The sequence below is a fragment of the Littorina saxatilis genome, linkage group LG14, assembly GCF_037325665.1.
Source record: "Littorina saxatilis isolate snail1 linkage group LG14, US_GU_Lsax_2.0, whole genome shotgun sequence".
Taxonomy (NCBI): Eukaryota; Metazoa; Mollusca; class Gastropoda; order Littorinimorpha; family Littorinidae; genus Littorina; species Littorina saxatilis.
Window position 1 is genome coordinate 17732244 of NC_090258.1, and position 14353 is coordinate 17746596.

Sequence of the window (14353 nt, forward strand, 5' to 3'; positions counted from 1 at the left end):
TGCAAAAGTTAACATTACTTTTTTTTAAATTTGATGAGCAATCAAGTCTTCATAGTGAGCAAGGTTCTGTCCTGCTTAGACGAAGCTTTGAAACTTGACACACTTGGGGGGTATAAGATCTCAGGACACGAAGACCTTGAACGGTTGAAAACGACGTTAAACACAAAATAAATAAAGAAAGAAAGACTTATATCTGGTTGACCCTCGTCATGTTTGGGTAAGGAAAATTGTCGATTTCTTAAAAGCTTTGAAGCTACAGATTTGAAACTTTACATACTTCTAAGGGCCTTGACTCAAGGTCTGAACATGCTTGAGTGCGTGTGCTTTCTCTCTCTCTCTCTCTCTCTCTCTCTCTCTCTCTCTCTCTCTCTCTCTCTCTCTCTCTCTCTCTCTCTCTGATTAAAATTGTTGGGTTAGGGGGAACATTTCTTGCTGAGAATCAACCAATTATCTACCCACTTGCAAACGGAGATGTATGATTTTTTTTTTTTTTAAACCTCGTAGTAGTCGCCCTTCAAAGGAGCTCTGGACTGACAGAGTTGTCTTCTAGTATGCTCTTGTGAACCTGGCTTTGCCCCCAAAGGTGATCCTTGTGCTTCGGCCACTCGGTTACAAAAATAAATCAATTCATTTAAAAAAAACAAAAAAAACTCTCCTCCTCAGACACGACAAACAGCCTACCCTTTTACACATGAAGATCAATATATAGAGATAAAAGAAAACCAGGTTGCATCGATCCGGAAGCGTGGAATCATCCGCCTGCGGTACAAAGTCTGTTGACAGAAGATGTGATATTGGAAGGGAAGTATAAAACGTAATGCTGAATGTGTCCGCTGTTGATCTACGGTCGTTAAAATCTTTCTTGATCGATATCTGCTCATTTAAATTATGCTCAACATATCGTGATTTTAATGTTACCATAACCCGACCATAAGTGACACATTTTGGAAGGATTCGTTCAGAAATGGCAGTTTGTGTATCGTTGACAAGTCACACAGGTACACACACACAAAAGTGACACAGGTAACAGGTGCATACACACGGAAGTCCCACACACACACACACACACTGAAACACACACACAGACGAATATATAAAACAGACACAGCTCAAGTTCTTCAAGTTTAATTACAGCAATGAAGTTGAAACTACAAAGCTGATAATTTGTAGAATCAGCAGGACAGTATCACAGACAGCTTTTGTCACAGTGGTAAAACACCCAGCAGTTTAAAGGGAGAGACAGAAAGTTAAAGTGCTCAAAGAAAAACAATGAATGGACAGAATGAGAGACAGAACCATTCTGAATACAACAGACACGCTTTGAAAGTGCTGTCACGTGGTACGTGCGATGATAGGACGCCCTAAATTGGAGCAAGCTAAAAGTGTCCGTACACATATGAATGCAAGTTCTGCTTCTTCCTGAAATTATCCGAATTCGTTGTAAATTTATGGATAACCAACACTTTTCTTTTTATAACTTTTTTACATTTAGTCAAGTTTTGACTAAATGTTTTAACGTAGAGGGGGGAATCGAGACGAGGGTCGTGGTGTATGTGTGTGTGTCTGTGTGTGTGTAGAGCGATTCAGAGAAAACTACTGGACCGATCTTCATGAAACTTGACATGAGATATCCTGAGTATGGTATCTCCAGAGGTTTTTTTCATTTTTTTTGATAAATGTCTTTGATGACGTCATATCCGGCTTTTCGCTAATCTGGCGTGTCAATATCACTACGTTTTGCACGTGGAAGGTGAGCGATTTCCTTCACGCGGGGATTGACGAAGCTGTACTGTCTTGGTGAAAAAATACAGTGCGTTCAGTTTCATTCCGTGTGTTCGACAGCTTGACTAAATGTAGTAATTTTGCCTTACGCGACTTGTTTTTTATGCCACAGAATAATTAGTGGGAGTCTTGTTAAGTCGTTGTGGAATTCGAGGTCGCAACCAGTAGAGACGAGTATTTCAAACTTTGCTCCAAAGCCATTTTTGATTCACACCCCCGACTTCACTTGAACGTCAAGGCCATGCAAACTGTCGTTTTTGTTTGTTTGTTTGTTTGCGGCTTAACGCCCAGCCGACCACGAAGGGCCATATCAGGGCGGTGCTGCTTTGACATAGTAAGTAGAATCCGCTTAATAAGTCCACGTTTAATAAAGTCACCCGCTTTTTAAGGCCAATTTCTGGCTGCACGGATTTTTACCTATGTTTTATGCTTAAAAAAAACCCCGCTTTATAAGGCCACCAACCGGCCGCTTAATAAAGCCACTTTTGGGCTCGCGTTAGATGTGAAAAGCAGTAACTGCTTTGACATATAACGTGCGCCACACAAAAGACAGAAGTCGCAGCACAGGCTTCATGTCTCACCCAGTCACATTATTCTGACACTGGACCAACCCGTCCTAGCACTAACCCCATAATGCCAGATGCCAGGCGGAGCAGCCACTAGATTGCCAATTTTAAAGTCTTAGGTATGACCCAGCCGGGGTTCGAACCCACGACCTCCCGATCACGGGGCGGACGCCGTACCACTAGGCCAACCGTGCCGGTCAAACTGTCGTTGACGTTCAAGTTGACTATGGGATACTCTCATTCCAGAGATTCTCACGTGGCTCTTGGGAGAGAAATATCTTCAATTCGAGAAGTGCGCTATTTAGCCCAAGCAAGCGGTTTTTTTTTTTAACGATTAAGATTGATTTTAAACAACATGCGTAAAGGTGGTGCAATACTCTATATTGCCAAGTTTTGTATAAACTGGACGGATTGATTCAGTATCACAGACATGCGAGTTCTCCTGATATGAAATCTTTTTGATTCGAGTAACTTGACAGAGAAGAAAACGAAGGTTCAATAATAAAAAATAAAAATTATCGGTGAAAATCCGAAGTCGGAATTTGAAGATAATAATATTGAAAAGAAAAAATTTCAAGAAAGAAAGATAAGGCACCCCCTTAAATCACACACACATACACACGAAAAACACTCAACAACATCAACGAAAACAACTAACAAACAAACAAACACAACAACATACTGACAACACAGAAAAACGTGGTGCCTCTTTCTGTCAGGCACTTCCTTGAGCATAAAGTTCTTAACATCACAGTTATGGATTGAAAATAACACCAAAAAACATATAGAAAATACAAAGGTTGAAACACACAGAAGCTGACGGAGCAAGAACACTGAATATTCACAGACGGGGGGGAAAAAAAAACACACACACAGATTAACATAACAGCGAATAAGAGAAAAGTGCAGACAAATATGGAGGAAAAATCGACGAAAATAATGTTTTACAGTAGTTATTACATGTTTTACAAATGCACATGAAAACAAAACATAGAATAATGACTAGTTGTGAACAAAGTCCACAAAGCAGGGCTGGACCAAATGAGTTGTAAGGGGGGGGTTCCTCCTTTTTTTGGGTGGCAAATCAGCGAAGTGGCGAAGCCACAAGCGCGCGCCTGCAGCGGCAGGCGCGCGAACTAGGAGGGTCCGGGGGCATGCTCCCCCGGAAAATTTGTGAAAAACGGTTAAAATCTGTGCAATCTGGTGCATTCTGGGCCTTGTTTTGAGGGTTAAGAGCAGCATTGTTTTGGTGCTAAAACTAGTAAAAACAAAACCCACTCAAAGCAAGGTACATGCTTTTTCCAGGGGTGGGGTTCCGGAACCCCTGGAACCCCCCCCTGGGTCCGGCCCTGCTTCCGAAGGGTAATCGGTGTTGAACTTTAGTGTGTTAAATTCATAGCTCATAATTCAGAGGCACCTCCAAAATTTGCAGAACCTGCACTTGTAAGCATAAAAAGTCATTTTAGATCCCTTTGAAGTCACAGAATGAACTGTACGAATGCATTTCGTTTACATGCGTTAAAGAAGGAATTATCCGTGTCGAGCCGACAGGGGAGGCAACTCTGTCGTGCAAGTGATGTCCCTTGGTTGACAACGCATGCATTTTCAATCGCGTCATTTTCGTCGATCAAACAACCAATTATGCTTGAATTAGGAGCTCAATCCGTCAATAAATTTCACGACAAATGTTCTCTGGCTTGATTACAGGGACTTGTATCAAAAATAACTAATGAATGCTACTGGATTCTGAGCTATGAATTTAACAGGCTAAAGTTCAACAGTTAAAGCTGTGGTCTATTTATGACTTTCCGGGGCTACGAGGTTGAAAAATAGGGATAAACTCATGTACAGAATTCTGTACAGCAAACGCTACCCGAAACCCAACCTATACGGCGTGTATGACCTTGAGAGCTTCACGGTCAACGCTTGAATTTTGCAGTGGTAACATCCGGTTTGCTCTCTCAGAGCTGAGCATATTTGTCAAGAAGGATCGAGCAGAAAAAAATAAACGACTTGGCAGATATTCGAACTCGAACGCCTCGGGGCCTCGAAATGTCAGGGCCGATGTCTTAACGGCTAGGCCACTTCACCAGTGTTGTCAAAGATTAAAAAATTGATAATTTTATATCATTCTACGCTTGAATTACCATTCATGCGTTGTAAAAACGTCAAAATTGCCATCAAAATTTGTCTTTATTTGCAAACATGTTTCACGGAATCGCAGTACATGTTTACACCGTTATGCTACACGACATTCGCGCCATGCAAATAGCTGCGTTATCTCTATTTACAACATGCAAGAAAAAAACCAAGAACAGTAATTGAATCCCTCCAAAGCTCTGTGCAGTTGAAAACAGACATCTAAGAAATAGTTATACATGTATTCACTTCTGAACAATGGGCGGATAGAGATATAAATCATGCTGCTTCAAGAATAACATAACATGAATTTATATCAATGTTTTTCCTTCTTTTTCGCAATTTGCGCAGTAGCCTAGTGGTTAGGACATGAGACACGAAGTCTCGAGGTCGAGAGTTCGAATCTTCGCCTGGGCGTTTATTTTTTCCCCTTGATCTCTCTTGAAGATAATAAATATGATCAGTCTTGAGAGAGCAAACCGGATGTTATCCCTGCAAAATTCAAACGTTGACTGAAGCTCTCAAGGTCATACACGCCGAATAGGTTTCGGGTAGCGTTTGCTGTACATGATTGTATGCCTATTAATTTTTTCAACCTCGTAGCCCCGGAAAGTCATAAATAGACCACAGCTTTAACCCACGAAGTCTCGTACCATTCTGACCCCCAACACGGTCAATAGACGATCGCGAGTTGTTGCAAAAATAACTCTGTTGATGTGTCTATGCAATATGGGAGAGTTGTGTTCTTTGAAGTTCAGGCAAGTGCAAAAAATGGCGGCGACCGTGACCGCTCGATAATTATGATTTGTTTTTAAAACATTCACATCGGAGCTCATGACTGAGTTACTTTAATCGTGACGCCATCATGGTTGCGTGTTATGCTAATTTTTTATTTCTGTCCCCAGTACTGACAAGAGACTACTTGGGACATGCACTGTCATGGTTGCGTATCGAGCCACTGGGCGTTATATAGCTAGACTTGCCGCACCTTCGAGCAATATAACTCTTCCAAAGCGATTTAAAAAACCCAACTACAATGTATTTATGAACATAATCTATTTTCATCAAAGAAAATCAGCGCAATAGGAACTACCAGACACACGAAAACATGGGGTTCCGTTCACACTGTGCGTTTGCTGGCAGGTTTTTGGAATATCAATAAGTTATGCTCCGAATAACCCGCACTGAGAAACTCTTTCATAGAAAAAGTAAAGGCATAAAAAACCCAGAAGTCTCAATGAATATAGTAACAGCATAGACCTATATTAAATATAGGTCCCTGGTAACAGGCACTGTCTTCGGATTTTGCATCTGCATAATTATGTGGATAAAGCCATTAGTTCTCAAATATTGCACAGTTAGTCAGTGTAGTTTGTCCCAGTTGACAGCAGATATCACTTCGTAGAACAGTATCAATGTTTATCATACGATCATATTTTTTTCTCGAAGTAAATAGACTTTTCCTTCGAACATTTCAAAAACACGCGCCAAATATCAACAGCAGGACTGCTTCCTGTGCAGAATGACAGTGTGTGGTGTGTGTTTGGTGTGTGTGCCGTGTGGTGTGTTTGTGTGTGGTGTTTGTGTGGTGTGTGTGTGTGTGGTGTTTGTGTGGTGTTTGTGTTGTGTTTGTGTGTGGTGTGTGTGGTGTGGTGTGTGTGTGGTGTTTGTGTGGTGTGTGTGTGGTGTATGTGTGTTGTGTTTGTGTGTGTGGTGTGTGTGTGGTGTGTGTGTGTGGTATGTGTGTGGTGTTTGTGTGTGGTGTTTGTGTGGTGTTTGTGTGTGGTGTTTGTGTGTGTGGTGTGTGTGTGGTGTTTGTGTGTGGTGTTTGTGTGTGGTATTTGTGTGTGATGTTTGTGTGTGTGTGTGAGAGAGTTTCGAATTATTGTTATAAGCGACAACCCGTGTCATTTTTTCATCAAAATATCCCATTCTGCATAGAATGTAGCCTGGCTGTGGATTTGCGGTACACGTTCCAGTGAAACGATGCTCTAACTATGATCCCAAGAGAAAGCCTGGACAGTGTGGTGGCCAATAAGATCGTCTTGACGGGTACAACCCCCATTTTAAGACCCCCAAATTTAAGACTCACTCCCTTTTAAGACCCTGATTTCTCAGACTATCTGTTCAAAACCTCTGTAAGTTTACCCCCATTCTAAGACTACCTCCGTTTTAAGACCCGATTTTCAGGGCGGGGATGTAGCTCAGTCGGTAGCGCGCTGGATTTGTATCCAGTTGGCCGCTGTCAGCGTGAGTTCGTCCCCACGTTCGGCGAGAGATTTATTTTCAGAGTCAACTTTGTGTGCAGACTCTCCTCGGTGTCCGAACACCCCCGTGTGTACACGCAAGCACAAGACCAAGTGCGCACGAAAAAGATCCTGAATCCTTGTCAGAGTTCGGTGGGTTATAGAAACACGAAAATACCCAGCATGCTTCCTCCGAAAGCGGCGTATGGCTGCCTAAATGGCGGGGTAAAAACGGTCATACACGTAAAAGCCGTGGGAGTTTCAGCCCATGAACGAACAAACAAACAAACAGACCCCCAAATTTAAGACTCCCTCCCTTTTAAGACCCTGATTTCTCAGACTATCTGTTCAAAACCTCTGTAAGTTTACCCCCATTCTAAGACTCCCTCCGTTTTAAGACCCGATTTTCTAAGATTTGTGGAGGTCTTAAAAAGGGGTTCCGCTGTAGTACGGTATCTATCAGTGTCAGTCCCTTGTGCGTGTTGCTGGGCCCATGATTATCAGTGACAACTCCCCAGCTCTATCAAACTCCTCTCTATGTGGTGCGCAGAAAGTCATCCAGCTCCGCCTGGAACTTGGGACTGAAGACCTTATCCAGCGTGTCCTTGTCGAGGGAGGGTGACTCGCTGCCGCCGCCGTCGTCTTTGCCAAGGAGACTGTTGAGGTTCTTGTCCGCCAGTCGGTCCAGGGCTTTGATGGTCTTGTCCTCCTCCTCCTCTTCTTTGGCCCGGGTGGCTGAAGACTTGGCCCCAGGTCTCGCTTTCTTCGGGGCGGAACTACTTGGCGCGGCGGCTGCGGCTGTTGCTGCTACGGCTTGCAGGATTGGAGTTTCTTCCGCTTGTACTGCCGGTGCTTCTGCTGGTTTTGGAGCAGAGCGTTCTGCTGCTGCCGCTGCAGCTGATGTGGAGGCTTTTTCGGAGACCTCGGATCTTGCTTCTTTGTTGGAGGTGCGGGAGGAACTCCGTTCTGACTTGTTCTTCTCCATATCGGATTTTTCGGACTTTGTCTCTTCGGAGGTTTTCTTCTGGATGTCTTCTTCTTTGCTGGTCCTATCTTCGCGGTCTTCGCGCTTCTCAACCTCCTTGGTCTTCTCTTCCCTGCCTGACCGTTCCTGAGATTCGTTGACCGCTTTAGCCACGATGCTCTCTTTTGCCGTTTCTTCTATCTTCTCCTCTCTCTTATCACTGCGACTGTCGCTTCTTCTCGACTCTTCACTGGTCTGCTTCGACGACTCTTCTTTGGTCTCCTTCGACGACTCTTCTTTCTCAGAGATTTCTTCCTTCTTCGTGGACCGCTCGCTGTAGGCTTCTTTGGCCACGACCGCTGTTTTGGCCGTGTCTTCGACTGATCTTTCGTGCTTTTCCTGTCTCTTCTCCTGTCTGCTGTCGCTGCGCTTGACCTCTTCCTGAGTCTTGTGCGTTTCTTTGGTTGTGTTTTTTTCCTTCTGGGTCTCCTTGGTCTCTTCCTGGGTCTTTTTGACCTCGCGACTGTCTTCTTGTGACGTGTGAGCACGTGCTGCCGTGGCAACCGTTGCTGTGGTGACGGCTGTGCTGGCGAGGGCGGAGGATGAGCGTTTTTCTGTCACCTGGAAAAGCAAAATATGGCAAAGCATTTTTGTTAGTGAAAAGTATAGATTTTTGGGTGTAACGTCCTACCTCGAAAAATATTTACTACCGGTTGAGGAAAAATATTAGGTCGATTGCACAGCAATTTCGACTTGCTTTCATCGGAATGATTTATGGAGTCAAGTCATTGTGACTTAAAAGTGTACATACAACTTACGTCCGAGCCTGTGTAAAAAGAAAACCCCACCAAAAAAAAAAACACTAAAAACTAGACGGTTGGGATGAAAATTGCAAGAGGAAGGTAATCGGGGGTGTTGATGGGGATAATATACTCGCTGTTATTCGCAAAGGGTCAACAAGTTAACTGGGAGACAAAGCAGTGGGAGGGGAGGGATGAAATGAGAGTCTCGGTCAAGGTGTACCAAAAGAAAACCTTTTTCTGTCGTCGTCAGAGAGAGAGAGAGAGAGAGAGAGAGAGAGAGAGAGAGAGAGAGAGAGAGAGAGAGAGAGAGAGAGTGAGGGAGAGAGAGAGAGGAAGAGAGGGAGAGAGAGAGGAAGGGAGGGAGAGAGAGAGGGGGGAGACAGAGAGGGGGGGGGGGGAGACAGAGAGGGGGGAGACAGAGAGAGAAAGAGAGAGAGGGAGAGACAGAGAGACAGACAGAGGCTGAGAGACAAAGAGACAGACAGAGAGACAGAGAAGAGGGATGGATATCTTCAAGGTAAAGCAGTGCTAACCTTTTCCTCCCTGTCATCAATTTCGACTTGTACGTCACGGGCTGTGGTTTTCTCCTCGTAGTTGTGTCCCACCTGTTTCTCCGTCTGCACACACGTATTGGCCAATCAGGGCAGACGTTACATGAATGAAACACACAATAACCAATCATTAAAATGAAAATTAACATTCTGACCAATCGAAGTAGACCGTTGACTATTCAAACGAGGGTAGGTTACCACTGACACACACACACACACACACACACACACACACACACACACACACACCGTCACACACACACACCGTCACACACACACACACACACACACACACACACACACACACACACACACACAGTGAAAAAACTTCCAGTCAAAATGATAATTAGACTGCACAGACTTTCACGTTATGGTTAGAAAAGAAAAACACTTCGGGTAAGTGTTAATTTGAAAAGTCTTAGTTGAAGATGTTTAACGACTTAAACACAAAAGCAAAATGGAACGAACATCCTGCAAATTTAACCAGCTGGTGAAAGTACAGTTTCGCTGAGTAACAGAATTGAAATACAGTTTATTTCATTGTGAACTGCCAATGAAAATATTTAGCCTATCGACAAACATGTGCAACTACAACACGTTATTTCAAAATGAATCAATCAAAATAGAGAAAGGGTGCAGTTTACACAGCTACTGTCCAATGGGACTGAAAATGACACAGGTGCGACAGACGAAGGTGCAGACGACACCCGGTGTAACACGAAAGTTTTACTTCACGAAAAATTTACTCCGGAGTAAATATTTCGTACGAAATTCTTACTCCGAGTACACTTTTCGTACGAGAAAAGAACTCCCCAAGGCACGAAAAAATTACTCCCTCCACGAAATTTTTACTCCCCATTTTTTTTTGCTTCCAGTAAAAATCTCGTACGCAAAAATGGGATGCGGGCGAAGGGATAATGCCAATAAGTGATCTCGCACAAACGAATGTCGCGCTACCCTCCTTCCACCCCTTCCACCACCAAGACTAACAGGGGACAAGGGAGTAAAAATTTCGTACACCTGGCATGGGAAGTTAAATTGCTCGTGTTGGGGTGAAGTAATTTATTCGTTATTTATTCGTCAGGGGAGTAACATTTTTTGTACGAAATGTTTACTCGGAACTCATCTGTCTTGGGGAGTAATTTTCTCGTACAATGGGGGAGTGCTTTTTTCGTAAAGGGAGTAACTTTTTCGTACAAAATGTTTACTCCGGAGTAAAAATCTCGTGGGAGTAATTTTCTCGTGTTACACCGGCACAACGCTTGAACGACGAGTGACAATCTCTCCTGCCCTCCGACAGAAAACGCCAAAGCATCTCTTATATATCTTTCTCTTTGTTTTCAAGAAGAAATTTGGAGATTGGAGACAGATTTAGTTTTCTTGAAATAAAATGAGCTCCTGTTATGAAATACACTCGTCAGAGGTGACAGTACAGGCTGAGTGTGTCTGGAATTTATCTACACTATAAAATAAGCCCGATGACTCCGGTTTTACACGGAATTCAAAGCATTTTGTCTTTGGCCCAAATCAGAACACAATTGTAAGAATAACTGTACTCCATGCACTACGTCTAATTCAGTGTTTGTTTTCCGTTCCAGTGTCGTCTGCCATAGGTCTGATCGCACATCTGCGTCGATTCTCCTTACATCAACCTTTTCCTCGCTTCATTTTGAAAAAACCCAATAATTTAATCCAACAAATATTTATTCACCTGCGACTCGTTAGAAGCTATATACGACTCGACCTGTCTGGCCAGATAGACTCTTTGAGCTAGTGACAGGCTATGCCCTGCTGGGATGCTTCGGCGTTTCCTCTTCGTGCGTCCCCGGTAGCTTCCGGGAGCTGTTCGGGGAGTTCCGTGAGAGTCCGAAGGCGGCAGATTGTCACTCGTTGTGTCCTCGGTCGTTGTGCTGATGTCGGGAACAGACTTAGAGCGTAACAAGTAAGTATAGGAAGAGTAGCGATAATTGTTTGCTACGATACGCGGCACTTCCACATAAGCTGGCTTCAGTTCTTTTATCACCGGGGATGTTCGTGAAGGTTCGAAACACTCTGGGGAAGTCCGGGAAGCTTCGGGACTTTCCGGAACTTCCCGAGACTCCGCCCAGGCAGTCTGACGTTTCACCAGAGGCGGAGGCTGAGCCGTAGGAGATGGGGATGAAGATGATGATAGTGGTGGTGGTGGTGAAGAGAGCTGGTGAGTACGCCCTACCTGAGCCGTGTAGTGGTGATCCTCGAAGGTGGGCTGGGGGGTAGGGCTCCGGGTCTTCTCGTCGTCCAATTCCGTGAGGTCCGAAATGTCGACGCTGGCGAAAGAAGTATCGCTGCGTTCTAGTTTCCTCGGGGTACCGCTGGCACGGCTGTTGCGTGAGGCTGCCCTCTTCGCGGGGCTTTCGTTGTTGGCGTTCTCGCTGGATTTGGCCCTGGTGGTGTCAGCGTTGTTGTTGTGGTTGTTGTCGGCCACGGCTTGTGCGGACTTTATAGAGTGGGAACTAGGGGCTCTTTTCTGTGGACTGCCCGTCTTCTCCGACTCTGCGGCTGCTTGCTTGTCCGGTGAGGGTTGCTGTGCGTAACCCTCTTCCACCTAAAGGAAAGTGCATAAGTATGTGTGGTTTATTTGTAAAGTTCTTTAACCACTACGAAAAGAAGAAACTGGGTGAGACCAAGAAAGAAAAGAGTGAAGTGTACAAAATAAGCACCAAGACTGAACAACAACAAACAAACAAACAAACAACCAACCAACCAACCAACAACACAGAAAAATGTATTCAAAAGACACACGAGTACTGAAAGCATGACATGACGGTTCTGCACTCTCATTGGATAACTAAGAATCCCGTATCAGCGGTTTGTAGACATTTCCATCAACCTGTCTGTGCCTACACTATCAAAAGATTGCGTAGCCATTAAGAACTTGGGGTTAAATATCTACGCAGCCACCTATCTAACGAATGCGAGGGAGAACGAAAAGGAGCACCGTTTGGACTATTGCTGGGGTGTTGCAGGTAGCTCTGTTTCCTCCTTGGGGATGAAGCTACCAGGGGAAGGGATTGTGTTGGAGGTGCGGGTAGAGGGGTAGCCCTTCCGGTGCTCCCCCTTGGACCTCCCTAGTCTAGGACCCTGGGTCTTCGCGAGGTGGCCATTGTGGCGTAATCCCTCCGGACTAGCATAACGTTTCCCTATCCCAAGACCGACCGTGCGTGGTCTATGACCACATCCTCTACGAGGTGACCCTATCAACTAGGCAGCGCAAGCCCCTAGGCGAAACACGGCGGATCTAGAGGAGAGAACCTCGATAAAAAACCTGAGCTGCCATGAAGACGGAGCATGTTGGCTGAGGACAGCGGGCAGACCTCCTGTGCCGACACCCATCTACAGGGGGAAACCAGGCATGCACGCATCAAACCCAACATGGCCACGCCGGGAACGCAGAAGAAGAAGGACTATTGCTACTGTAGGCTATACGTTTAACGGTAAACTATCAATCCGCCCTGGAAGTCATGCGAGTTTTCGATGTATTTCATTGCATGCAGCCATCACGCACCTTCATTGTATAATCTTGTTTGCATGTTTACTGGTACGCTCGCAAACTCAGAAAATAATTTAATGAAGGACATGAATAAAAAAATAACAACATTTTCGTTTGAAGCGAAATTGTATTTGTTTGGTTTTATTCAGACTTTTGAATCAAGATACAACACAAAACAGCTTAAAATTCATGCACCCTCTATTCGAGGTTTGTTTCTGATCCTTTTAGTTTTTTCAAACGCGAGATCAGGATACCAGATAAACGCCTACCTACTTTCCAATAGACAAATCAACGAACTTAAAGGAAGGAGACTCTTTCTCTCTTTCTCTCTCTTCCACGCTTTCTCTCCCCCCCCCCCTTCTCTCTCTCTCTCTCTCTCTCTCTCTCTCTCTCTCTCTCTCTCTCTGTACCTCACACACACACACACACACACACACATACACACACACACACACACACACACACACACACACACACACACACACACACACACAAATATATATATTTATACAGACTCATTAATCACAGCCTGCCTCTTCGGTTGAGAATCAACAAAAATACACACCTGGAATGTGCTGCGATCATCTACACAACACCTGCATTTAGCTTAAACTTATTTCTCCAAGTCTCACATCTTATCTTTCACCAAGCAGCCGTCTAGCTTTGAATACACCATGTACGTACACCGTATCGAAGCATACCGTATTGGCAAACCTTTTCCAACGCCCCACAGACGTTCCCATATATCAAAGAACCCCCGATATTAAATCAGTTGGAATGATAAATGTGAAAAACCGCCATTGCAGTCATGTAGGATACATTTGTGAGGCTTACCTCTGAATGTAGCACGACTGATAAAATTCAACTACTCTGGAAAGACAGTATCCCTGTTCTGGGGCTTACTCTGTTGCAGAATGTCTCAGGTTTCAAGGCTTCAATCAGTAGATTAGTCCTGAATTTTGCATGCGCCATGTTGCATGCAATGGCATGTTGATTCGCACACAAACACTGCGTCGTGTTTCGTTACAACGATATCGATTGGATTCTGCTGTTTTCCTGCTCATTGCTTGCAATCTGTTGACAATAGAAGACTTTAGTACTCGTGCTAAAAACAGCGCAAAGCCAAAGTAACAAAAATGTTTCCTCTCGGCTGTTAACACCATTATGCCCTCTCGTCTGTGTGTGCAGAGTTCTCATTTGGGGTTTATTCACCTGCTCTGACACTGAAGAGAACAGGGTTTGAATAGCTGTTTGGAATTCATTGAAGACATGAATGTGTATTCTGCTCAGAGCTTCAAAACATGCATTCGTTTTTAAAGGCATAGTACTTCTGAGGTGACCTGGTACTGCCCAGAAGTCCTACTGATTCTGTGCACAGCAGTAACAACCGTCATATCAGTAAAAAAAAAAAAAAAACCCACACACATCACAATTTCCGATGATTCTGTTGAAACAAGAGTCACTTGAGAGAGCGCAATGCCAAAATAACAAACCAGTGTCCTGTCGTGTAAGTTAAGCATTTCAGTTCAGGGGTATCCCCCCTCGGACCGCAACACGGTGGCCTAGTTGTAAGGCGTCCGCCCCGTGAGCGGGAGGTCGTGGGTTCGAACCCCGGCCGGGTCATACCTAAGACTTTAAAATTGGCAATCTAGTGGCTGCTCCGCCTGGCGTCTGGCATTATGGGGTTAGTGCTAGGACTGGTTGGTCCGGTGTCGGAATAATGTGACTGGGTGAGACATGAAGCCTGTGCTGCGACTTCTGTCTTGTGTGTGG

The 14353-nt window shown here is 44.5% G+C and overlaps 1 protein-coding gene across 1 annotated transcript in view; it reads right to left on the minus strand.

Moving 5' to 3' along the window:
* Positions 1-1109: 1109 nt before the first annotated feature.
* LOC138947259 (dentin matrix acidic phosphoprotein 1-like) overlaps positions 1110-14353 on the minus strand; it is a 97070-nt gene continuing 83826 nt past the window's right edge. The window contains exons 4-6 of the mRNA XM_070318698.1: positions 11264-11635; positions 9034-9117; positions 1110-8318 (exon numbers count right to left, since the gene is read on the minus strand). Coding sequence (XP_070174799.1) covers positions 7269-8318; positions 9034-9117; positions 11264-11635 — 1506 coding nt within the window. The 3' untranslated portion in view covers positions 1110-7268. The remainder of the gene's footprint in view (positions 8319-9033; positions 9118-11263; positions 11636-14353) is intronic.